This window comes from Lepisma saccharinum, chromosome 28 (genome assembly GCF_977018435.1).
Source record: "Lepisma saccharinum chromosome 28, izLepSacc3.1, whole genome shotgun sequence".
NCBI classification, from domain to species: Eukaryota; Metazoa; Arthropoda; class Insecta; order Zygentoma; family Lepismatidae; genus Lepisma; species Lepisma saccharinum.
In genome coordinates, this window is record NC_139256.1 from 3,487,082 (window position 1) to 3,514,677 (window position 27,596).

The 27,596-nt window shown below is 38.4% G+C and overlaps 1 protein-coding gene across 2 annotated transcripts in view; it reads right to left on the reverse strand.

Moving 5' to 3' along the window:
* LOC145980769 (uncharacterized) overlaps positions 1-22,309 on the reverse strand; it is a 36,370-nt gene extending 14,061 nt beyond the window's left edge. The window contains exons 1-4 of one of the 2 annotated variants that reach the window (XM_083113836.1): positions 22,035-22,308; positions 11,433-12,159; positions 8,731-9,016; positions 5,007-5,360 (exon numbers count right to left, since the gene is read on the reverse strand). In XM_083113836.1, the coding sequence (XP_082969962.1) occupies positions 5,007-5,360; positions 8,731-9,016; positions 11,433-12,117 (1,325 nt within the window). In that variant the 5' untranslated portion in view covers positions 12,118-12,159; positions 22,035-22,308. Of the gene's footprint in view, positions 1-5,006; positions 5,361-8,730; positions 9,017-11,432; positions 12,160-22,034 lie in introns of both variants that reach the window. The other variant, XM_083113837.1, reaches the window with a different exon arrangement.
* Positions 22,310-27,596: the final 5,287 nt, after the last annotated feature.

Consider the following 27,596-nt stretch of genomic DNA (forward strand, 5'->3'; position numbering starts at 1 on the left):
GTTCTGATATGCACTAGTGCTGCTAGTATGTGACATGACATAAATATGCTTTCATTGTTAGTTTAGGCAGGTCAGGTTTAGCGCTATTAGCATTAAAATTACTTCTGTAGAAACTCCCAAACACCTGATCATGTAATTTCTGGTCTTCAGCACTTCCTTCTATTCTCACTACCTGGTGACAGTAATAGTCGAACCAATTTTTAATTTAAAATAACTTCTTAACAGCAAGTTCAACAACAGCCAACGAATATAATAAAATAAGATAAAATACATTGTTATGATTCAGGTAATTACTTTTGCTGGTGAAAATATCCACATATGCTGTCTTTAGCACCTGGTGAAAATAGTCGTGGCCTAATTTTAATCATACTATTATATTCCCTATTATCTCTTTTTTTAGGCATTGTGCTTTCAAAGCAGCGATGTAGGCAACAGGATGGACCATAGTATACTTTTTGCGAGTCCTGTATAATTTACAAAAGGATTCTCCTGCACGCTGAGCACTATATTCATCAATTACTAACACTTCACTATTTCCTAAGAACTTCTGTGCTATTCGTCAGTTGGAGAACACGAACGTTGCTCAGCGTGCACTGGATATGCTACGCCATGTGACTCTTTGTTGCCGAAGTGAGCAAAACCAAAGAGATCTCATCAAATAGTTTTACGATAGTGGAAGATCACATCAAAGATCCCATTCTTCCAGCAAAATGACAGTTTTTTAAATCCCTGGCAAATTACATTGAACCATTTTTACAAGAATTTCAGTCTGATTTACCATTGACACCATTTCTCTATTCAAGTTTCAGCAACATTGTGAGAATACAAATGGATCGAGTTGTGAAACCATCTTTCCTGCAGGAAACTTCTTCAGTTAAAAGTATTTTTTTAAGTAACGACAACCTAATGCACCCAAAGGATGTAAATTGCAGTGAAAGGTGAATTAAATGCAAAGAAGCTATCTGATTTAACTATACTGCAATTCAGAACTGATTCCCAGAAGGCCATAGTGAAATTCATCAAAAAGATCCAAGAAAGATCTCCATTGCAATACAGTCTGACCAGATATCTTTCTTGCTTTGACCCCGTGTTGTAACTAATTTCAGTGTTGCATCCAAAAGGATGGAGAATCTTCTTACAATTTTGTTGGAAGCTAAGTGGATGTCAAGCAAAAATATAGATGCAACATTGAGAGAGTACAAATCTGTATGCAGTAAGAGTGAAGTACAGCTGGCAGCCGACGAGAAGAGCGCTGGCAGAAGAGGTGTGACATACTGCCAGACGACTCCACTCTTTCGCGTGGGGGAGGTGCTCTTCCGCCAGAACTCTTGTCGTCAGCTTGACAATGACCCGCCAAGAAGAAAACAAGACTTCCTTCTCCCCGACCACCCCCAACCACCCCTAAATTCTGCAAATGAACCTGACCCTCCCTTTCCCTCTGTGCCCCGTCTCCCTACATTCAGCGATCTTCTCGTCGGCTGCCGGCTGTACAGTCAAAGTGTAAAAACTTCACAACGAAAGCAAGGCTGGACCACTTTTGGAGAGGAATCCTTTCCCAAAATGATGGAGCAAATGTATTGGAATTCTTAAAGCTTGCACATTATCCAACGGTAATGCAAAGATTGAGCGTGGGTTTTCTGTTAACTGTTTGCACATTATCCAATGGTAATGCAAACGTTGAGCGTGGGTTTTCTGTTTACTGTTTGCACATTATCCCACGGTAATGCAAACGTTGAGTGTGGGTTTTCTGTTAACTGTTTGCACATTATCCCACGGTAATGCAAACGTTGAGCATGGGTTTTCTGTTTACTGTTTGCACATTATCCCATGGTAATGCAAACGTTGAGCGTGGGTTTTCTGTTAACTGTTTGCACATTATCCAACGGTAATGCAAACGTTGAGCGTGGGTTTTCTGTTAACTGTATGCACATTATCCCACGGTAATGCAAACGTTGAGCATGGGTTTTCTGTTTACTGTTTGCACATTATCCCACGGTAATGCAAACGTTGAGCGTGGGTTTTCTGTTAACTGTATGCACATTATCCCACGGTAATGCAAACGTTGAGCATGGGTTTTCTGTTTACTGTTTGCACATTATCCCACGGTAATGCAAACGTTGAGCGTGAGTTTTCTGTTAACTGTTTGCACATTATCCAATGGTAATGCAAACGTTGAGCGTGGGTTTTCTGTTAACTGTTTGCACATTATCCAATGGTAATGCAAACATTGAGCGTGGGTTTTCTGTTAACTGTTTGCACATTATCCAATGGTAATGCAAACATTGAGCGTGGGTTTTCTGTTAACTGTTTGCACATTATCCAACGGTAATGCAAACGTTGAGCGTGGGTTTTCTGTTAACTGTTTGCACATTATCCAATGGTAATGCAAACATTGAGCGTGGGTTTTCTGTTAACTGTTTGCACATTATCCAACGGTAATGCAAACGTTGAGCATGGGTTTTCTGTTTACTGTTTGCACATTATCCCACGGTAATGCAAACGTTGAGCGTGGGTTTTCTGTTAACTGTATGCACATTATCCCACGGTAATGCAACGTTGAGCGAGGGTTTTCTGTTAACACAGAGTGTGTAACTGATAATATGAAGGAGGATCTACTCGTATCATTGAGATCTGTGTATGACCACATTTGTTCAATTGGTGGCATACAAAATTTAGAAATATCAAAGCCACTTATTCTATCAGCCAGAAATGCACATGGGCTATACAAGGATGCAATGGAAGAAAACAAGAAGCAGCTGGGTGCAGTGAGGACTGAGGCAGCCAGGAAGAGATTATGACAAGAAAGTGAAGGAGCTGGAAGCAAAGAGGGCCCGCTTACTTGAAGAAGCAGGGAAATGAGGCTGAGGTCCGTGCTGAAGAAATTCAGAAACTTAAGAAGTGAGAAAGGTGCTGCTGTGCTATGTGTACATAATGTAAATATGTTTAGACAGACTGGTTATTTGTAAATAGTGAAGAATTGTGCATTGATGATAGCCTAGAGTGAATGAGTGCAACTATGTAATCCCTGAAATTTGATAATTGAAGCTTAAGGTAAGCATTATTTTTAGCTAAACACATGTGTATACATTCATCTTCCAGGGTAGTCAAGGAAAATTTCTTGTCAACAGGGAAAGTCAGAGAATTTTACTCAGGGCTTTTGCTAGACACCCTGTGTTCCACATACGCATGAGGATTCTCAGTACCCCATATTCTAACATTGTGTCTGTTAACACAACCAGACAAGTGAAAAGTTGCTTCATCTGAGAAAACAATGGTCGATAGAAAATCCAGGTCATTATCAATCTTGAGCAAGAATGTCAATTGCAAAATGTTGTCTTTGTGGCTTGTCATTTGGCTTAAGTTCTTGCAACAACTGCAACTTATACGCACAATTGACCTGGGAATTCCCAACTACCTGCTCCCTGTCCGTATTGACTTATAGTCCGTAAGGAAAAGTAAAGTGCTCCCATGTGCTTTCACAACACCATGAAAGCGTATAGGGAGTGTGAAGTTAAGACAACGTGCATTATTGGGGGCCAAAGGGCGAGAACCCAAAAAAAGTTATAACTGTCTAAAAACTGTCAGTCCCATTCCGGACACCCTGCATTTTTCTATTTTCTAATTTTTTATTCATTTTATCATTAGACCGACAATCCAGTAAAATTTTCTTTGTGATGACCATGCAAGTGACATGTGTAACTTGTCACTTTGGTCTGAAAGTTCCCTAAGCATTCATTATTAAATTTAACCCGATAGTTTCTATTAATGATAGCATAGCCTTACAATGTAATTGTTACTCTTTTAGAAAAAAAATGACAAGTTTAAACTATGTAGTGTGAAATAAAAATGGACAAGAAGATATACAGATAAAAATATGTACACAGGGTGTATCATAATAGAGTAAAGAACTTTAAGAATTAATTTCAACTAAACTATATGGAATATAACAATGATATTTGTTATGTATCAATCAGTAACGCTTCAAGTTTCTATGAATGTGCACAAATGTTCAATGTGGTTTTCACCAGTTATACAAAAGCCATCCTATCAAAATTCTAGTTTTTGCTACACTTTTCCCAAGAACTCCTTGTCCACCAATGCAAGGGTGTTTCTTATTCTCTCCTATAGCTGTTGCACATTCTATGGATAGGTGGCACACAGACTTTGTCTTTCACAAAGCCCCAAATGCAGAAGTCTATGGAAGGTCTTGGGACCTGTGAAAGTCTCCATTTTCTTTAACACTACACCAGCACCACAATGATCATCTTTACAAAATTCTTGCAACAAACCTCATTGTTGTGGTTCAGATAATTCTTTAACAATAAACCTGATAATAAATACGGAGAAACTAGTACTCACTTTAATCCGCGAAGTTGTTTTTTCTTCTTTTTCGATTAATTTCTGTGGCCACTGCCACCATCCTCGTTGGAACTAGCTGTACTGTTGCTTGGCGTGCATCTTTTGTTCGAAGTTCTCTGGCTGCCGCTAGGTGCGCTGTTGTTTACTGTGCGTCTGCTATTTCCGGGCGATAACTGTTGTACTAAGGGAATCCAAGTGTGGTGCGCTTGCCCGCTATCGATGTTTAGCTCGTGCGGGAAGAGCATTATGGCGTGCGTTTCCATATGCACTTCCCGCACAAGCTAAACATCGATAGCGGCAAGCGCACCACACTTGGATTCTCCTACTACAACAGTTATCGCCTGGAAATAGCAGACGACACAAACCCAGACGCACAGTTAACAACAACGCACCTAGCGGCAGCCAGAGAACTATGAACAAAAGACGAATGCCAAGCAACAGTACAGCAAGTTCCAACGAGGATGGTGGCAGTGGCCACTGAAATTAATTGAAAAAGAAGAAAAAACAGCTTCGCGGATAAAAGTGAGTACTAGTTTCTCCGTATTTATATACTACCGTGTGTCTCTTTTCCCAATTATGAAAACCTGATAAATTGTTCACTCTATTATGATGCAAGCTGTACATAATAAATCAAACAATGTACTCACATTATTTCCTTCCTGAAAACTTCTATTTCGTTGTTTTTCTCATTTATAAGAATTTCGTATTTCTCCTTCTCCAACTTGAGCACCTGCAGCTCAAGCTTTAGTTCATCAACCTCAACAACGAAGTTTTGCACTTTATTTTTGAGGTCTGCATTCGATTCCTTCAATGAGGAGACGAGTCCACTCTCACGATCCAACTGGCCAGCCATCTGAAGCAGGTTGTTCATGCTTTGGGAATATTCATTCACTTTAGAGTTGCTCTTCTCCAACTCCTGCTTCAGGGTCATTATTGTCTTCAAATGTACTTCCTCGTTTTTAACATAGCTTTCAAGATCTTTGTTCTTTTGACCAAGTTTACTGGAAGAAAAATGAACACAATGAGAGATAGGATTTTCACAACTGCATTTATTTCAAGGGTGGTGTGTTCCTGAAATACATAAAAATCCATGTTGGTTCACTATATGTCAAATCAACCAATGGTCTGAACCTTGGCATGTCAGAAATTGATAATTTTTGGTGCAGTGATACTACCAGTAAAGTTGATGAAAACTGCCAAACATCAGATTTTTTTGGCTCATACTTTTTGAGTTATTGACTTTCAAAAAAACAAAAATCCTAAAATTTGACTATATTTTGAAATCTTGAAATCTACAACACTTGTAGATTAAACAATATTTGACCTAAAGAGCTAAAATTGGTGTCATTCTCTTCTACTTTCAATGGGCTTTAATTTGAAATGCAACACGGCTGTGCTATTTCAATTTTGTAATTTTTATAAAACTCGAAAAAAGTTCTATTTGAAAATCTCAAAAATACCCCTTTAAATTTTGCCATATCGGGTGAGTTCTACGACCTCTACATTTGGACACTTAAAGTGCGATGCTCATTGTCGATGCCCATGCTGGCGTACCTGCATTGTCATATACTTAAGTGTATTCATGCCGAATGTCAGTGCATGCCCTCTTGCTACTTTTCGCACATGTTGCCATTCTGTGTTCATTCTCTTAATTTTGTCCATGAGTGTAGATGCGTGAGCATTAGAAGCAATTTTTCAAAGTCCTAGTAACTTCATTCATTTGCCAGGCACACTGATAAAATCTTGCAAGACCGGTGGCAAACCAGGAAAATTCCTTCCCAACCGGCAGGTTCTAATTTATGATTGAGGCAAGGGACACCTACCACCATGGAATGCAAGATTAGCAAAGATGCCACGCAACGAGTGGAATAGGACCTTCCCAATTCTTGGAACAAAGGCACAAACGTCTGCTAGCATGAAGGGGTCCTGAAAAATGAGAAGTGACGTCTGGCCAATCCCAATGGACCCCTGCACGAGAGCAATCACACCAGGCAATATCACCGAGGTTGCCAGACAGCATGCCTCCACGAGCATCTGCCTTCGATGCAGATCTTAGCAAACCACAGCATGCTGGGTCAGATTAATGCAAACATACTCCGATACACCTTGTTTATTTGTAACACAAATATGTTTATTTGTTTGTTAGTTTCACAGAAATCTGTTTGATTTATTTGTTTGTTTTAATATTGTTGTTTGTGTCAATGTTAAATTTATAATTTTTGGCTGTATGTTGATAACACACACTATCAAAAACAAAGCCATTTCCGGTAGGATGAGAAAAATTAGAACTGTAATTCTTTGTTGAATCTGTTGCCAAGACAACAGAATGTCTAGAGATTGAACCTTGTTCGAGTAGTGACAGGTGTTACGTAATATTTTAAAAGATACTGTTATAACCAAAAAACCAGCCGCTTTTTGTGCTGTTATTTCATAAGTATAGTGGTATTAGTTTGCGGTGACCGATGAAAGTGATATAGCATTAATAAACGTTATAAAACAGTAATTAGTAATTTTTATAATTGCACGTCCTGAGAATGCTCTGTGCAGCAATTAAGTAAAAGAGAGTTCCATAATTCTACCGCACGTGATTGGGAAATTATGGTGACGTAGTAATCCAGTGGCGAACACCCAAGAGGAACATCACAACTCATTTACTCTCACTTGTCACACTGCATACATCGACTAGGAGCAGGCTGCACAACAGTTGAATCCTCTAAAATGTCTTTGAGTTGAGCTATACTAAATGACCCCAATATCTAAACTGAATTACCACATACTTATGGTGAATAAAATATGAAGATATCCATACAAAAATTGGGTATATTTCGGGATCAATAGCTGTGTAGGTATAGTGGAACCACAAGCAAAAAAGCCTGCACAGACACAGGACTCCTGTGCACCTCACTCCCACATGGAGGGTAGGGGTAGAGTGGAGAAAGCTTTCTTATGGCCAGAGTTGAATTGAAAAAAGGGAAGTTGCGCCGAGACTTTCACCGAAGGTTCTTTTCCTTGTGGTAAAATGGTATTTCGGTGTTAAAATGGTGAATCAGAGTTTTAAGTTTATTCTGCTGTAAAGAAGTCCTTTTTTGCTTCTCAAATATTTACAGCAGAATTAATCAATTTCCCATGATTTGCATAATTCACAGGATAAATCAGGCCTCAGATGGTACTGTATCGATAAATGAACTCCAAATTTCATGCTTAAGAGTTTATTTCAAATTTTGCAGTTCATTTCACAACAAAACATGGTAGCAAAATGCACCTGACACCTTTAAAAAACATGGAAAATTAACATTACAGCATATTACTTCACAGTTTGTGAAAAATGAATGCTTCTTTTAATCACACATAATACACACACACTACACATGCATGTACAACAATGATTACTACCTGTAACCAGTTCTACAGTCTAATCTAGAGTTTATTTCCCCTCATCATCATTTCATTTTCCTGTTTATGTATGAAATCCCTGCCACATGCCACTTGTTGCTTGTCACTTTGGTCTGAAAGTTCTTTCTGAATATATTTGAAAACTAAACCCCAATCCACCCTGCAATAGCCTTCTAAGAGCCGTGGACCTGCCAAGTAAAGGAATGAATTTACAATACCGGAACCCTCTCCAATTTCTTTCAAATTTTGCATACTCAGTGAATGTGACCGCCAAATATTAACTGCAGATTCGTGATTACAAGGTCTAAATTAGTGAGTACGTGAAATTTGAAAGAAATTGGAGAGGGGTGCTGTATTGTAAATTCGTTCCCAAGTGAATTCTGAATGTGTGACACACATTCAGCACGTAAGTCCCATCGCCCCTGTTAACTGACTTTGTAGCTTTTAGTCTGCTTTCAAGTAGCTCCTCAATTGTTTTCACGATGCTAGGTCAAAACTGAAATTTAAAACTCCACTAAGCATGAAATCCAGGTCAAAGACAAGAGCATCAACTAACTGGCTAGTACCAAATAAGCTGGACAGAGTTCAATAATCTCTAGCACATGTTCCACATTCAAATTCTGGTCTAGACATCATGTCACTTCTTCAGTTTCACATCATCCTCATTGTCACAATTGGCCAAAGGTGACAGAAAAAAAGTTTCCTAAATACAATATTATTATTGACTGATCTGCTTAATTTTACTTCGCTTTTTGTGCCACTTTTGGCTAATTTACGAAGATGGAGAGGAGTGATGACATGATGAAATTGATGAATGGACACTCAAAAACACCCGTGCTCAGGCCAGGATTTTAACCTGGTACCCTTGGCACCATAGTGCCATGTGCTAACCGATCTGCCACGAGGGCCAGCAAAATTATAATAATTATTAATAAATAAAATAAATATATATATATATATATATTATAAAATACTCACATTCGTAGTTCCTTATTCTCTTTCCCGAGTTGTTCGCAGGTTTTCTCCATTTCCTTGCACACTCCTTCCATTTGCACACAGCTGGCTTCTAGCTTTCTTTGCATTTCCAGTGCCCTTATTTTGTCTGAATGTTTCAGATTACATGTACAGGGAATGTCGGTGGCAGGTTTCCCGTTTCTACTATCAAATATTTGTTTCACCTCTGTGGCTTCATTTGCATCTTCTGAGTTTGTTTCCCTAAGAATGTCTCGAACGCTCTTTATCACGTCAAGTATATTCTCGTTAGCTGAAGAAAAGTAATAAAACATTCTCTTGAAACTTCCTCCAATGTTAGGACAACAATCACATACGAAACTGAAAAATGCACATATTTCCCTTGGTGTCTTTAAGCTCTTGCACACCAATAAGCCTCCAGCTCTCAAGACATATGGGGGAAATGCTGTAATTATTACATAGCAACATGATCGTTTTAATGATTATTATCTTTCAAAGTAGTAGATGTACTGCTTTTTTGTTATTATGCATGCTTTGTCAATTAAATTTGCAGTTTAGCTTTTGTACTGTGCCAAAGTAACATTGAAACTTAGCAGCAGATGCCAGTATTTTTTTAAAAATTTGTCTCGAGCCTTTGAGGAAATTCATTGATTGAATTAAATTTTTAGGGTGCGTCGGCACATCAGGTCATTTTGCACCCTTCAATGAATGCAGGGAAGATCCCCTTATCTAAAACCCTTACCTCAAATTTAAAAAAATAAAAAAGGGTTGCAAAAATATTCTCGAGAAAGGTTAAAATGGACCTGCATTGGACAAACACAACACATTAAAAAGGTAAGGATAGTTTAAAAACTACCTCAGAACGAGTGGAAGAGGCCTGCTCTTCTCAAAAAATCTAAAACCATTGGTTAAAACACTGACATCACCTCCCAACATGGAAGACAAATCGTTGGGAAGGTTAAAACCCTGTCTGAGGTGATTAAAATCAGCACATCCGAGAAGAATGTGTAGAACAAAACAACGTTGCAAGGAGAGCACAATGGAGGGTCCAGTCCTTGCAGCAAGTGACAATGTGTGAGATGGCTTGTTCACCCTTATCTCATCCCACTTGTCCTGCAACGTGTGGAGAACCGAACAACTAAAAACATTCTGCAGGTCCCTAGATAGCAGAAGGTGAACGAGAACATCGCTGTCTGCATCAGCAGACTTAGCGACAGCATCGGCTGCTTCGTTCCCCTTGATACCCACGTGACTAGGGATCTAACAAAGAAATTTCCTTTAGCAGAGCAGAGATTATGTTCAAATACTATGACGTAACTTGTACGTTTATGTTATGCATTTTGTCGATATCATCTTTTTCATTTTACTTGAACGTTGTCTTTTCATAATTTCTTGTATCATTTTATTCATGTAACATGTATTATAATTATTTGATCCGGAGCAGAATTTTGTAGCTAAATCGTACATTTTGTTTTGTACTGTATTAATAGTTAATACTGTAAGCACATATAAGAAATGTAAATTTAAATATACTCCATGACATGTGTTAGGTGGCAGAACAGCCTCAGGCTGAACCTTTCCCACTCAAATAAAGAATTTGAATTTGAAAAAAGTCTGCCATGATATAGTGTCAGAATGTATTGCAAAGTTATTTAAACCTTTTCTAGGTACACCACTTTGGTGCAATAATTACTTATTTTTAATTCAATCGGGTCCATCGTGAAATCCTCCACCCTCTATTTCGCTAGGGATTTTTTTTTTAGGAAGATTGTGTATTGCAATTTGTGAAAAACAAAATTCTGAGCACTGAAACAAATATTTACAAGTGTACAGTTGTTGAAAGTGGAGATATAGCCGTTTAAAGTTCCGAGGTAGAAGTCTACTTACAACCATGTCAGTTTCGTAGCAGCCACCCGCACCGATGGATATAACAGTCGCTTTTTTAGGGCTAAACAAAAAAAATCATAAAAATCCCCCCCACCCGATACTGGGCTCTGCCCCTCAGGTAATTGACCTACCACCCCCTACCACTACCGCAGCCCTGCCTCCACTCCGCAACGCTCCGGCTACCCGCCTGTTTCTAGTCCCCCCCTTTAAAGACATGTTAGAACCTGCCCAACACTATTTTTTGACAATTCACTCAAACATTAGGAAGGTACCAAAAAATTAAACATCAGAAGGGTGCTTACCACTTTATCCCAAGGCTAGGCACTCACGAATTGCGGGTCGAAGTAAAATATGGAAGTCAAATTGAAAGAAATAAATCATATGTTAAAATGTTACAAAAATGTAAGTTTCGTAGCACGTAGATCTCTAAAAATATCATTTCGCGCTAGTTAAACACACCCTTTCTTAGAAGAAACTTCATTTTGGACAAAAAAATTGAAATGTGCTAGAAATCGAGGGTCGAGGATTTCACGACGCAGCCATCCAATCTTGCATAAATTAAATATTTTAAGGTCAAAATATGAATTGGATTCATGCTGGCTGGTAACTGAATTATTGTTAGTTTTGTTTACCACTGGTCAGACCTATAGCATCTTCATTACAAATTGACAGCATTATTACTATGCCATCTCAAAGGAATACTTTCAAAAGATAAGGAATTGAGTCAATCCTAGATCACATTCACATATGAAAATTAGCTTTGTCACATATCTACTGCACATATAGACACACGCAAGTACAAGTTAACTAAATTTACTTACAAACTTGATTGATTTTTCCCCACAGCTCTTGAACAAGTTCGTTTAAAGTATTTGCTGGCTCCGTAAGTGTCGATCTTTTATTTTCAGTTCCAATATGAAATTTTCTTGTTTCTTCGGTTACTCTTCCCTGATTTATACTATCCCCATCACCTACTGCAGAATGACAAGACTCCGGTTTTCCAAAATTTGAAACACTTACTCCCCCTGACTCTTTACTGGTAAGCAACTGGGACCATGGAACATGTTTATACTTGTCAGTTGTAATTTTTGCGTGTCCATGAGCACCTTCACTCTTTTCATCACGAGGAATCGAATTTACATTCAATTTGTTGGAATCACTAGTAGAACGTGATGGATGTTTTACAACATTTAGGCTCCTGCACTTTCTGTGTTTCGTTGCACTACGTTTAGTCTTGACCGTCACCTCAATGGTTGCATTCTTGCCATCATACACCTCTCTGCTAAGCACCTGGCTATCAACTTCGTCATTCATCAGCGTTTTGCTCGATGATAGTTTTGCAGGAGCTGCCAAGATAGGAATCACACATGGAGATCTTTTCTTTTGCAGTTTCCCCTCAGGTACTATATCGGCACAATTCTTCATAACCTTCGCCATGTACTTTTCACAAGCATTGATGTCTCTGTTCAAATCCTTTATCTTACTTCGAAGATACCGTGAATGCATACTGTTCAATGATGATCATGGTTCTGAGCCAAAGCCACTCATCTAGAAAAGAACATAATTAAAAACTGAATCTTGAGCCGAAAAACATATACAAAAATACCACACGTCCAATCAAAATTTCCAAACACATTTTGGAACCATCAATAATGCATTAATATATCTTAACTATATTTACAGATTTTTTATGCGAATATTATGATACAGAAAACTGGGACCTCTAATTTGTAGTGCATTCCACTTACCACAGAAATCAGCAGTTAAGATGGGGGGAGTAACACAAATTCTTCTATGCAGAAAAATAGTACTACACAAAACCACATACACTTTGCCTATAATGCATTTCTGAACAAAACAAAAAAGCACAAGATGTTCATTAACATGCAAAAAATTTCATAAGAGGTACAAATGAGAAGGTAAAGCTCACAGGAACCACAAATGCATCGATTTCACAAGAAATTGGAAGGCATGTACTACAGAGCATTCCCTGAAATTCGCTACGAGACTCAGCGGCCCGGTGTCAGCGCTTGTCTTTCCTGGTGAACGGGGTCTGCGACAGTCGCTAGAGTCGGCTATTAAAATTACAGTTTCACATTGTGTACTAAACCTTGACTACAGAAGATGTTGAAAATGATGTCCCTCTGCTGCAACACATTCCTGGCATCTCCGAAGGATATTGGCATTTACACGTGCAAGTTCATCTACTGTAATTTTCTCGATTTCTCATACAATACTCTCTTTTAACTCACGGATGGTGTGCAGATTGTCTTCGTATACTTTTTCTTTTAGATTTTATGAGCTTTAATATAGTGGTCCTATGTGGAATGGGAACATCAGGAAATTCCGTTGCAAAACGTCGTCGCACTTCTATACAATTCCTCTTTCCGAAGTATAACTATACAAGATAAATCCTTTGTTGTAATGTTAACTTTTGTGGTGCCATATTAAGCCACAATCTTCAACACACTGACATGACACAACACAACTTCCGAGGGAGGATTATACTGGCGCCAGTCTGCAACGTCAACAGAAAGGGAAGGAGAGCGAAAAAAACAGACTAACGTGCAACTGTCGTGGACCCTGTTCACCAGGAAAGACAAGCTCTGACACCAGGCCGCTTGCCACTAGCGAATGTCAGGGATTGCTCTTAAGTACATGCCTTCCAATTTCTTGTGAAATTGATGCATTTGTGGTTCCTGTAAGCTTCACTTCTCACGAACAATTGAAACAGAGCTCGTTGCTCTTGAGCGACACTGCCGCTTGTGGCGTTATTGAATGTGGGCAAGTGTCGTGAAAGTGCATCGTGATTTCAACATGGAACAAAGAGTAAACATCAAGTTTTGTGCGCTCTTGGGTAAAACTGCTGCGGAAATGTTTCACACGTTGTAGCAAGTCTATAGGGACAATTGTTTATCCAGTATGCGTGTATTTGAATGTCTCAGGCGTTTCAGTGAAGGACAGGAGCCAATTGAACACGACGAAAATCCAGGTGTAGCAGGGACGGTGAGAACACCAAAATTGGTTGAGAAAGTGAGGACAATCATTACTGAAGACTGAAATTTCAGACAGACTGTTACTGCTGCATTTTATCTTGAGGTACTGAAACGTTTGAATCAAGGAATAATATGTGTGAGGCCCGAGTATCGGGATGATGGCAGCTGGCGTCTGCTTCATGACAGTGCCCCAAGTTACAAGACTGTGATCGCGAAAAACTTTTTGGCCCTAAATTGACACTATATGTTGTCACACCCTGCCTACTCACCGGATCTGGCTCAGTGTGATCATTTTTTATTTCCTAAACCAAAATCTTCATTGAAAGGTTCCTACTTTTATGATTTACCAACAATCAAGAAGGTTACGACGTGGATTTTAAACAGAGTTACACAAAACGAATTCCGGCATTCCTTCTATGCACTGGTAGGCATTGCGCTATGATGTGTGGATGCAAGAGGGTCCTACTTTGAATGATCCCTGGTAACTAAATTTCTATTAAGAGTTGCTTATTTTTTACAGCACCAGTCTCAATTTCAAATTGCCACACTGTGTATACTTTTAAGTTTATTTTTAAATATGTTCAGTGGACAGTCTTTCAATTTCTTACACATATGGTTGTGCAATTTATATCCATGAAAGTAAACACTCATATTAAAATTAGATGTAATGTGGCTTTCATAATGAATGTCACCTTTCTTCCTTGTTCCATACGAATGTACACTACTATTTAGTTTAAGTTTGAAAATATTTTTCTTCAGAAATATTAATACTTCATATATATACAAACATGGTAATGGTAAAATCTTTAGGCTTCTAAATACCTGCCTACACGATTCACGATAATTGGCACCAATTATTATTTGAACAATTCTTTGCCACCAGGTGTGTTTCCCCAAAACATAATCTCATATCTCAATCTTGAATGAAAGTTTGCATGATAAGCAGTTAGAATGGTTTCTTTACTGCATATTTTGCTTAATACCTTAAGTACATTACAAACTGAACTTTGTTTGGAAAGTAATACATCAATATGAGTATTCCATTTAATATTTTCATCAACAACACCACCTAAAAAATTTGTATGTTGTACACAATTAATAATATCATTATTAATTAATTTTTAGTATAGGTTTGGGACAATTTATCTTTTGTGGATTATGGAATAGTATATAGGCAGTTTTTGATCTATTCCAAATTAGCTTCTTTTCAATACACAGTTGTGTCAAGTCGGTTAGTACCTTATTAGTTATCATTTCCAATTGACACATATTACCATGCTTAGTTATGATATTAGTATCGTCAGCAAAGAGAATTATATTGGAATCATTAATATTAGCTGGAAGATCATTGATAAAGATAAAAAAAAGTAAGGGTCCCAAAATAGAACCTTGGGGTACACCATGTTTTAGAGGCAAAACATTTGACTAGCATTATGAGTAACTTCAACATACTGCATTATTTTTGTTAGATATGATTTAAACCAGGGTTGTTAAAGGTCCAAGAATTTTAAATACATCCAATTCCGGTCCAGGAGAGAACTTCGGCAAGTGTAAATGTGTCTGGACCGTAAAGAACCTTTGGAGCAATTACAGAATACAAGAAATATCTCAAGATTGCTTTCAAATTTGGCATACTCACTAATTTTGGCATCTTAATCACAAATCTGCAGTTAAAAATTGGCGGTCACATCTAGAAAATGCAAAATAATTAGAAATAAGGGGGTCCGTGAACGAAGTAAACACCGGTGATTTATGAAGGAAACAACAATTTTTTTGCAATGATTAGCGTTCAAAAACTATGTTTATGAATACCCTGAATTTTAACTATGCTTGCCTAACCTAACCTAACATGAATGGTTCGTGGGGCAACTATGTTTTCCACATTTACTGAAGATGCCATATTGTCACATGTAAAGCAACGCTCCATGGAACGGATAGTGAATTTTACTTGTTCTCATCATCAAACATGGCGACCATTAGTGTAATAGATGCAAGGTATTTCACATTTTCTAGACGTGACCGCCAAATTTTAACTGCAGATTCGTGATTTCGAGGTCAAAATAAGTGAGTATACCAGATTTGAAAGCAATTGGAGATACTTCTGGTATTCTGTAATTATACCGAACCTTTTTATCTGTAAAGTATTTCAAATCGGTCCAGGAATCTTTTACTAGATCAATTTAAATATGGTCCAGGACCCTATTTTGCAGCTAAATTTAAATACGGTCCAGGAACCATTTTTCCAGCTCAACTTAAATACAGTCCAGGAACCTTTTTTCAGACTGAATTTAAATTCGGTCCAGGAACTTTTTCTCTGGCTCAAATTTAAATACTGTTCAGGAACCTTTTTTCCACATCAATATAAACACAGTCCAGGAACCTCTTTCAATTAAACAATACGCAACTTGGATGGCATTTAAATTGTGCAAGAAAAAAAGTTCCCATCCTGTTACGGAACCAAATAGAACCCATTAGAATGTATGGATTTCTGGATCCTTAATAACCCCAGGGTTGTTAATTTCTACGAATTGTAAAGAAATTCAATTCTCGTACGGAAGAGAAAATCAGCAAGTGTAAATGGGTTCTAGGCCGTAAAGAACCTTATTATAGAGTATTTCAATTCGATCCAGTTAACCTTTTTCCCCCGCTCAATTTAAATATGGTCCAGGAACTTTTTTAATGATACAATACACCAAATTTAAATTGTGCGAGGAAAAAGGTTCTGGTCCTGCAGCAGAACCCATTAGATTTTATGGTAACAGTATGGTGTAGGGAAAACACATTTCACTCGCTCATTTAGTCATTTCTTACATTCGTACTTACCTATTATGCATTGTGAAACATTGTTTAAGGTCATATTTTGCTTTTTTTATGAAAAAAGCTTCAATTCTCCACATATCGAGTAATTATTGTTCGTTCCTCTCACACACAATATGGCGGAGAAATCTTGACTAGCGTTGTCGATGATCAGTGGGTTTGGTGTTGCAACCTTCTTCACCGAAAAATACCTACTTTCGTGTTACTCATTTTGCATTTTTTTCCGGGTTCGAAAACTCCACGAACCATGCACGTGTAACCCAACACACCATTCACGGATAGCCCCACAAACCAATCATAAATACACAAACCATTCATAAATAGCCCCACGAACCATGCACGCATGATAGATAGTCCCACAAACGATTCTAATAACCCCACGAACCATGCATGGATAGCCCCACAAACCATGCACGCAAAGTTAGGTTAAGTTCTGTGAAGTTAGGCAAACATAGTTAAAATTGTCATGTTCTGGGAAAACAATGGTAAGTTTGGAAACACTGAATGGGGGTTAGAATAGAATAGCACATTGTCATTGAACGCATGGAACATTTGGTTCACGTAGTCGAACGGAATGGAGGCAAGAGCTTTTGTGCATCTGAGACACATTAATGTCGAAAAATACATGATTTACCGGCCAAATAAGTTGAACGAAGGGAGAAAACACTTCCACGAGCTTTCAAAAGTCTACAGAAACTCAGTTCCGTAAGTAGTTTCTCCAGTAAATTTGAAGAAATGTGTTTTCCCTATACCATACTGTTACAGAATTTATGGGTTTCTGGACCTTTAACAACCCTGATTTAAACCAATCATTGGCAGTGCCTCTAATCCCATACTTATATAATTTCTCAATTAGTACAGCGTGTCCACAATGAGACTCCAACATTTTGAAAGTCTATAACTTTTTCATTTTAAATTGTACAGCTGTGATTCCGGAAGCAGCAGAAGCAGAAACTCAAAATGTTTATGTGGTAACGCTTTAGTGTGCGCAATAGCCGTAGTGGCGCTGCAGCACTCGATTGTTTGAAAATGGAGATTGTAAACGAGCGTGCACAGGTTCATTCGAAAGGAGTCCACAGATGTCAGTAAGACAAGAAGTGAAGAACTGTGTGAACTGTCGACCGTTTCATACCAAGTTCTCTCGCTGCTTGTCTTACTGACGTCTGTGGACTCCTTTCGAATGACCTCCGCACATTTTCTACAACCTGTTCCTGGATTCTGGGTTTACCACCACAGTGTCCTTTCAAAACATTGCCGGTCGCTAAAAACTGATCACACCACTTCTTTATAGTCGTGAATGTCGGAGGATCCTTATTGTACACACGACGAAAGTTTCGTTGCACTTGAATAAGTGATTTCGTTTCTGCACACCACCACACAACCTGTGCATGCTCGTCTGGAATCTCAATTTTCAAACAATCGATTGCTGCAGCGCCACTATGGCTATTGCACGCACTAAAACGTTACCACATAAACTTTTTGAGTTTCTGCTTCTGCAGCTTCCGGAATCACAGCTGTACAATTTAAAATGAAAAAGTTATAGACTTTCAAAATGTTGGAGTCTCATTGTGGACACGCTGTATTTTATGGTTAACATAGTCGAAGGCTTTTGAAAGGTCACAGAAAATATGCACAGTATTTAATTTTGAGTCCATAGAATGTAAAATATTAGAAATAAATTCATAAAGTGCAGTTTCTGTCAACATATTTTCTATGAATCCATGCTGACTAGATGTAATTATATTAAATTTGGTAAGAAACTCTTTCAATCTTTTACGCATCAATCCTTGGAGGATTTTATCTAACCATGATAATAGTGATATTGGTCTATAATTATCAATACCTACTTGAAATGTCACCCTTTTTATAAATAGGTATGACTCTTGATAATTTAAGCTTATATCGGAAAACTCCAGCTCTAAAAGATTCATTACATAAAAAGGTAAGCACTTTATAGATATTGGGGGAACATTTTTTAATTATAGCATCCGTTATCCCATCATATCCTGTACTTTTCTTCCTCATACAAGCATTTATGAGACAATCAAGTTCGTGTTCATTTACAGGATATATAAACATATTGTTATTATTAGTTTTAATTCCTTGATAACTATTTTTATGTGCAGAAAGTTGTTGGGACTAATTTATCAATTTGATTTATAAAGAAGGAATTGAAATTTTCAGCCAATGTTTCGGGTTGAGTTATTTCTTCATTTGCCACTAGTATTTTATTAATTTTGCATGTAACATCCTTTATTTTAAACTGCGCCAATTAAATTGGTAATTATGCGATATTGCCCGAACACCTCTCTCGTTTATTTCGTTAATTTTAGCATTGATACTTACCTACTCTGCATTGCGGAACATTCTTTAAGGTGAAGTTAAGTCTTTTTCCATAAAATAGTGTCTTTTCATATTACGAGTCATTATTTGTCTTCCTTGTTCTGCTTGGGTAACAGACAATATGGCGTGCACTCGACATGGATCATCATGCGTCGTGCTTGTATTTTGTCGATTTGGAGTGGGTATGCAGTGTTTCAACATTCTTCACCAAAAAATAGTTACTTTCGTGTTCATTATGTCATCGCAAACCATTGACGGATAGTCCCAAAAATTATTCACGATAGCCCCACGAACCATTGACGGATAGCCCCAAAAACCATTCACAATAGCCCCATGAACCATTGACGGATAGCCCCAAAAACCATTCACGATAGCCCGAGTTTACAATACCCGACCACTCTCCAATTTCTATAAAATTTATCCTACTTACTAATTTCGGTGTCGTGATGACGTATCTGTAGTTCATATTTGGCGGTCACTTGTTAAAATTGTACATTTCCGTGTACAACTTGTAAAATAGCCTTGCAATTTACCACGGTGATTGTACATACACAGCAATTCGGAACCATCTTTCTTTCGCAATTAATTAGCTAATGGTCTTCCCTTACGCACAACAATCTTGTTGACGAGAGCCGAGGAATGCCTATGAGGTTAGGTTAGGTTCCATTAGCATAAATACAAAGAAAAATTGATATTTTAGCTAAGAGAACTATACCTTATCTTGCCTGTTGATTTCTTCTTGTTGGGAAAATGGCGTCTTCCGTGGAGCTATTGTTCTTATGGTAGGGTTACGTTACGTTAAGAAAACATAGTTTATTTCGTTTTTTTCTCGATTTCCATACTTGACCGCCAATTATTACATGCAGATTCGTGATTAGTAGTTCACAATTAGTGAGTAGGCGAAATTTCATAGAAATTGGAGAGTGGTCCAGTATTGTAAACTCGTTCCAACACTCGTTGGAAACACTGGCGAGACCGCGTGACTTTCGACGCTCGCGACATCTGCACGTACATAAGGGAAACAACGGCATAATGTTACAGAAAATGCAAGTTCCTTACATAAAAAGTGATTATTTCTTGTTCTGCAGCATTCTATGGTGAAGTGTTCAGTTTCTGCGAAAGAAAATACCTCGAAGAACTTCGACAATGCTACAGAAACTGATTTCAGTAAGCAGTTTCTCCTGTAAATTTGAAGAAATCCGTTCGGGCGATATCGCATATTTACCATTAAATTATATCATTGTCAAGAATCAGTTCAATGGAATATTACCTATTAATAAATTAAAATTTCGGTAACCACCAAACGTCTCTAATTCCCTTATTTTCGTATTTTTCACATTGATACTTACATATTCTGCATTCGTAAGGATTCTTCTATTTCGCGTTTCGTTTTTTGCAGGCAAATAATCTCAATTTTCGAAATATGGAGTATTTTTATTTTCTTCGCTTTTGCTTGCGTTACACGCGATATGGCGGAGAAATCTTGACTGGCGTAGTCCATGATCAGTGGTTATGCAGTGTTGCGACCTTCTTGATAGCAAAATATCTAGGTACTAGTATGGAGAATACGTAAGTATGAATGTGGAAAATACGAAAATAAGGGAATTAGAGACGTTTGGTGGTTACTGAAATTTTAATGATAACAACATAGGCCTTTAGCCTAAAAATAAACTTCAGTCTGCTGACGTCAGAACGCAAGGTAGCAAGAGTGTTGTGCGATAAGTGATTGAAATAAAACAAAGCAACTGAAACCATTGGCGCGTGGATAGGTTAGTAGGGCCACGCAAAGGTTTCAATAGTGAAAAAGATAGCCCCACAAACCATTGGCGCTAGCCCCACGAACCATTGGCGCGTGGATAGGTTAGTAGGGCTACGCAAAGGTTTCAATAGTTAAAAATATAGCCCCACGAACCATTGGCGCTAGCCCCACAAACCACTGGCACGTGGATAGGTTAGTAGGGCTACGCAATGGTTTCAATAGTGAAAAAGATAGCCCCACGAACCATTGGCGCTAGCCCCACGAACCATTGGCGCGTGGATAGGTTAGTAGGGCCACGCAAAGGTTTCAATAGTTAAAAATATAGCCCCACGAACCATTGGTGCTAGCCCCACGAACCATTGGCGCTAGCCCCATAAACCACTGGCACGTGGATAGGTTAGTAGGGCCACGCAAAGGTTTCAATAGTGAAAAATATAGCCCCACGAACCATTGGCACGTGGATAGGTTAGTAGGGCCACGCAAAGGTTTCAATAGTTAAAAATATAGCCCCATGAACCATTGGCGCTAGCCCCACGAACCATTGGCGCTAACCCCACAAACCACTGGCGCGTGGATAGGTTAGTAGGGCCACGCAAAGTTTCAATAGTGAAAAATATAGCCCCACAAACCATTGGCGCTAGCCCCACGAACCATTGGCGCGTGGATAGGTTAGTAGGGCCACGCATAGGTTTCAATAGTTAAAAATTGGTTTCGAAAAAAATATTCGTAGCCCCACACACCATTCTCGGATAGCCCCACGAACCATTGGCGCTAGCCCCACGAACGATTCACGGATAGCCCCACGAACCATTCATAAATAGCCCCACGAACCATTCATAAATAGCCCCACGAACCATTCACGGATAGCCCCACGAACCATTCACGGATAGCCCCACGAACCATTCATGGATAGCCCCATGAACCATTCACGGATAGCCCCACGAACCATTCACGGATAGCCCCACGAACCATACATAAATAGCCCACGAACCATTCACGGATAGCCCCACGAACCATACATAAATAGCCCACGAACCATTCATAAATAGCCTTAGAGATACTGGGCGAAAGGGGGGGGGGTTATCACCCCCATCAACCTCACATTGAGCACGCCACTGATCCTGTGCACGTCATGTTGTCGCAAGTTCGTAATCAGAAATGATGAACAGTAACTCACGTTTATTTACGTTCTAGAACTGTTACACAGTTACAAAACCGCGCATTTGGAAACACTGACCGGTTGTTACGTCATGAAACGCTCGCAAATATTTGGTTCACGTAGTAGACGGACATCAAGGGAACAGCTTTCATGCATCGGAGCGACATTAATGTCGAAAATTACATGATTTATCGGCAAAAAAATTTCAACAAGTTGAAAGCAAACTTCCAAGACCTTCCTAAAGTATAAATAAACCCATTTCGGTAAGTACTTTCTCCTGTAAAATTGAAGAAATACGTTTTGGTGATACGAAAATTTTACCAAATTAAACACTCCAAATGTTACTTACTTTTCAGATTCTTACGGTCATTCAACGAATTCGTCACGGAATCCAAACTGTTGTAGCTACAGTACAGCAAGTATTTAGCAGGTAACTTTATCGAAGAAAATAAGTTTGGATTTATCATATGTCGTTATCTCGTATTGCCCTCATCTTTCTTACTTTGTCCTTGCCCCTTACCTCACTGACAACCCACATAAATTATTCTTGGTTCGCCTTAGTTCGCCTTTTCATTTAAATTGAGTGTCACTCGCACAGATTACTACTTATGTAATCGTCATTATGTCACTTATCGGCCAGTCACTTGTGAAACCACGACGGACAACCCATAGGGACAACCAAAGGGTGCGTTCCGAAAGTCTTAACGAAACGAACGCATTCAGCGAAATTAACTGGGCTCGGGAATCTGGTGAAACCAGTTATTTTACATACTTATGGGACACTCTAGGAGAAAGCGCAGGCGCAGCGTTTTCATTAGAGAAAGTGTACCTTGAGAGAAAGTTGGCGTCCAGCGGAAAGAATGTCCGTATGACAAAAATAAACTCTACTGCTTACACTGTTACTCATTTTAATCACATTCTAATAACAGTTAAAGCATACTCATCTTGTGCATGTTGCTTCTTATCGCTATCTGTTAAAATTAAAATACATTTTCCGAACTAGTGCAGTTTGAATCCATCAGTACGCGCGTTGTCTGTAGGCAGCAGACGATTCTCACCGAACAAACCAACCTCCTGGCTCGTGCGTTTGATGAATCTCGTTCTTGCACGAAAAGCACGGAATGCGACTTTTGGGACAGCATAATGAAACGCACGGAAGCACTTATGGGACAGCCAGTTACCATAACTCGTTAAACGCGTGCGACTTTCGGAACGGGCCCAAAGAGACGAGTTAGAAATTTTACTGTTTTTCAATCGTACCGGCATACGGACAAACAAAATTTTCCGGTGGCGGCGCCAGCATAGTTGTGTCTGAATAAGGGCCTTACATTGAAGCGCGTGTATTGAGTCCCCACGCTTGGCCAATTGTTCTCCCATCTAACATTTGATCCTCAACTATGTGCAGTTATTACATAAAATTGCAAGTTTAATTTAATTTTAACCTCAGAAATAATGTCGAAATTTGATAGATGAATAATTAGTGCTGCAAAACTGGGATTTTAAAAAAAGATCACCATCAACAGTAGAAACGGATAACGAAAAAAACATTTAAAATTAGCACAATATTTGTTCACAATTTAAGTGCTTTATTATTGTGAATCCGGTGAAGAAAAATTGAGGACCAAAAGCGAAAATGTTGGGAAATCGCATCGTTCACCACATCAACCCGTAAGGACGTTCACAATAGTTACTCTTTACACGCCCTTTGAACTCCTTAGAGGGTTACCAGACACTTTTCACGTTTACCACATGATAAAGTATGGCACATTTCACAGTTTAACGTGGAAAACGGTGTTTGAATTCTTGTGGCACTTACAGCGTTTACCAATTTTAGTCTTCAATTCACAATAATTCTGCGCGACTGTGAATAGCTGGTTTGTTTTTACATGTAACCTATGATGTAACGTAATGCTTTTCGACATGGCTAGTAAACGTGGTCCTCATTTGTTTAATAAAAGGAAAACATACGTTATTATATTGTAATATATTGTATATCCGCGGATAGGCAGTGGCGTCACGGAATAAATTATTGGGTGTTCACAATCAGCCTAAAATCAGAAAATTTACGGCCCATCCCCCCGCCGACAGAAAACAAACACGCACATGGAAGTAAATTATTGATCACCATTGCAGAGAAGAAAATGGAAACCTAAGTGACATTGTTTAATCCAGCTTACAGAAGGTGAAATTTTAGCCAAGAATCGAAGCCATGACTTTTTTCGAGCGCCTTTGCCAAATGTCGAAGAGAAAAGTGACATAAAAGTGCGAATATAACAGCGCAGGTTCTATCGAGCGTCCGAACCTGGGACCTTGTATTTGTTTTTGTAGTGCATTGTGCTAGACACTGCAAAAACGCTCACCAAAAATACATTTACAAAATACAGGTCAATTTTCATTTATTTCGAATTAACACCCCTTCCCCTTGTTGGCCGTGAAGACTCCCTTAAAAAGAAAAATATACCAAGATAAACAATGCAAAAATGACTTTGAAAGTTTGAATTATTGAAATGCCCTGCTGATTTTCTCCTCTCTGATCTCCGTGGCAGAGGTTATTACAGCGTCCTACAAGGCCAGGGATTCCAGGTTCGATTCCTGGCCTGGGCGTGGATGTTCTTTGTCAATGTCCCTTCATCAGTTTCTTTCATCATATCATCACTCATCCTCATCTTTAACATTACCCACCAGTAGCGAAGCGTGGTCTTAAGAGGAAGGAAAGCAATGCAGTACTCCGAAAAATGGGGGGGGGGGTATATAAATTATACAGTCCATTGCCCAGTTTTTCTAGGAAAGAAAGGACATTTTAAATAATAATAATATATCCATGAACTCCTCTCTCAACGGCCATACTGCTAAGTTCAAAATTCTTGTCACGTTATTGATAATAAAATACTTGCTATTACTTACAGCTTCCCGTACGAAATTTGAAATATTCATGTTTTTTCACAAAAGAGAACACTCACTTCAACCACTCGTTCTTCCCACATAAATGGAAAATATTCCGAAAAGCTCAGAAGCTAACAGAAAAGTGATGTCAACCTCGTTGTAAAAATTAATGTTCATGGGGGAGTAATAGAACTGACTTGAAGCTTAAAATTAATTAAGCTTTCGAATAATAGGCCATTACAATAGGAAGAACATGCGCTGTTTCTTCTTTTTAATAATGTATTATATTAATAAAAAAATATTTCGAGTTGGATAGCATTTATGACTTAACGTTTTTGCTATTTGCAGGTCTCAGAAGAGAGTTTCATTGCTTTTTTTTTTACATACGTTTTATCGAAAAAAAACATCAGTTCATTGTTTGTATGAAAACTTACGATAAATATAGTGTAAATTATTTGGTAGTTGTCAACACTGGCGTGCGTTGTAATTTGAGACAAGAGAAGTGTGAAGCGGACAACAGCCAGCTGTTCTGCAGATTCCAGCGCTCCCCAGTGCCGGAACACCATGTTTGTCTTAATCCCTGAACGTCGACATTATTGATACGTTTTACAAATCTTGAAACTCAAAGTAATGCTTTAAAGTTTATCTACATGGAATTTGGAACAGTTATATTAATTTATTTCAATAATTCTGTGTTTATAATAAAGCAAATATACATCTTCGAGATCATGTTAACACTTATATGTTTTCTGATAGTAGTGTCTGCTTTCTGCTTGGCTCGGGTGTTTTCGAGAAGCCGAAAAGCTCCGAAAAGCAGAGCTTTTATTAGTGGTTTGGGGACCGTACCTTCACCAGCCAGGGGCTGCTCGTTCGGCGGCGCAGATCGTATGCGCAGTTGTCCGTGGATACATGACGTCATCATCGAGAAGCTCGGCGCGGAAAAGGCTGGTTCCTTATGCAAATATTGAGATATTTGACAACGAATATCTTCTAAAATATAGTAACAGGGGAAAAGTTGCAACTTTTACTGTTAAGATTCATCCTTTCTAATCAATTTATCACAAAGTTGATTCAAATGTGTAAAATGGTTTTCAAGAAATCGTGTTACGAAGGAACCCCTGCTTTGTTCTCTCCAGGCTTCCAATATAAGGGAGTTTTAACTTAAGCGCGTTGGATTTCTTTTTGCTCTATGTTTTAAAATAAGATTATTTTGTTCTTGTCAACTGAATTCATGCCTAAATGCTATGGAAAGTTGTGAAAACTATTATCAGAAAACTAACGGAAGAAATCTAAAATATCACAGCCTTTCCAGTCGGTAATTGCGTAAGTAAACGAAAAGACAAGATTGTTATAAAAAATGCGGGATTGCCCATTTTTGTGAAAAAGGCATTGTGCGAGATCTAAAAGCAGAACATTTTAATATTGTATGTAAATGTAAGGGTGTAATAAACGTGACTACTTCCCGTAAAATATCACTGCACTCTCCACGTTTCTCTTCTGTCTTTTCTTTGGCGCCGTCAATAGCTTCAACACGTTGTTTTTTTTATATATATTTGTCACATATTTGTTTTAATTAGTATTCTGCTCGTTCCGCCACCTGAACGCAGCAGCTAGGGCTCAAAGGGCAGTGCAGTTACACCGGAAGAAGGCTCGGAAATGGCAGGCTTCAGAAGTTAACTCATTCAAATTAAATTAAATAGGTATGTGCTCTCTCTAAATTTAAACATAGTTCACAAATAATTTGATTAAAAGTTTTAAAAGTATCTGTTTTATTTAATAACGTATTAATTGGTGCAATCTTCTCCAGCATAGCTATAGACAGTGACCACACTACAAGGGGGGGGGGGGGGCAGGAGAATTTCTCTCTCTCTCTCTCTCTCTTATCTGCCCCCAGTATAACGACAAGAATAAATAAATGAATGAATGCTCTTTTAGCCAAAATATGCATTTTTGTGTCGTATGTAACGGAATAATAAACATGATTGCCCCGGGAAAATATGATTTACCCCTCCATCTTTTCTATTGCGCAGTCACTAGCTACAACATATTTTGATTTCTATTGTTCCCACATATTTATTTTAATTTTAGTATTGTGAATCATATTCCACTGTGTTACCTCACGTAGCCACCCCCCCCCCCACACACACACACGCGTATGTACGATTTCAGTTGTAAGTTTTAGACTAAGCTTGTCAAATGTCCACTTATATCTTTGTATTCTTGAGCCATTTAAAAAGAATCATTTCGCCCCTTCTTCTGGACGATGTTTTCCCACTGGAAGCCCCTTTGCAGTTCGAGATCCTGGGCTATAGCCTTCCCAAGCCACAGTCTCCTCCAAATATTGTCCTGGCCTCATGAAAGAAAAATATATGTATTGATACGAAATATTAATTTGACTTGGCAGTTTCTTTTTTCGAACAGGAATAAGTTTTAAATTTTAATAGCTTATAAATTTACACTAGCAATTTTGAGTAAAGGTTTTACGTAACCCAAAAAGTACATTTAGAGACTGCAAGGTCAACTCTCGATATTTCAGATATATTAATAATTTTCATCACAACGTATAGTAATAATTATTTGTTACTTCAATAACCTCCTCGCAAATGTTTCTCGCATATTGAAACGTAGATGCCATATGATTGTCATTTTCTGTTTATTTCCTTGTAATGCTGACCTCCGTGGCGAAGTGGTTAGCACAACACTTTACGATGCCAAGGGCCCCCAGGTTCGAATCCCCGCCCGGGCATGGGTCTACTTTCCTTTCTTCAATTTCATCATATCATCACGCATCCTCATCTTTGCGATTAGCCATATGTGACAGATAAGCGAAGTAAAATAAACTAAGTCAATTAATCAATTATTTTTTAAAACTCTTTCATTCTTCTTTAGCATGTCACGTTTTTGTTAAAATTATATTACGATTTGTAAAATGAAAATTCTAAAGGAGAACACGCAACTTTCTTTGTAGCGCATCGGTCAGAAAGTTTCAGGAATATGGATTTTCAAAATACATTTTTTCACATGTAAT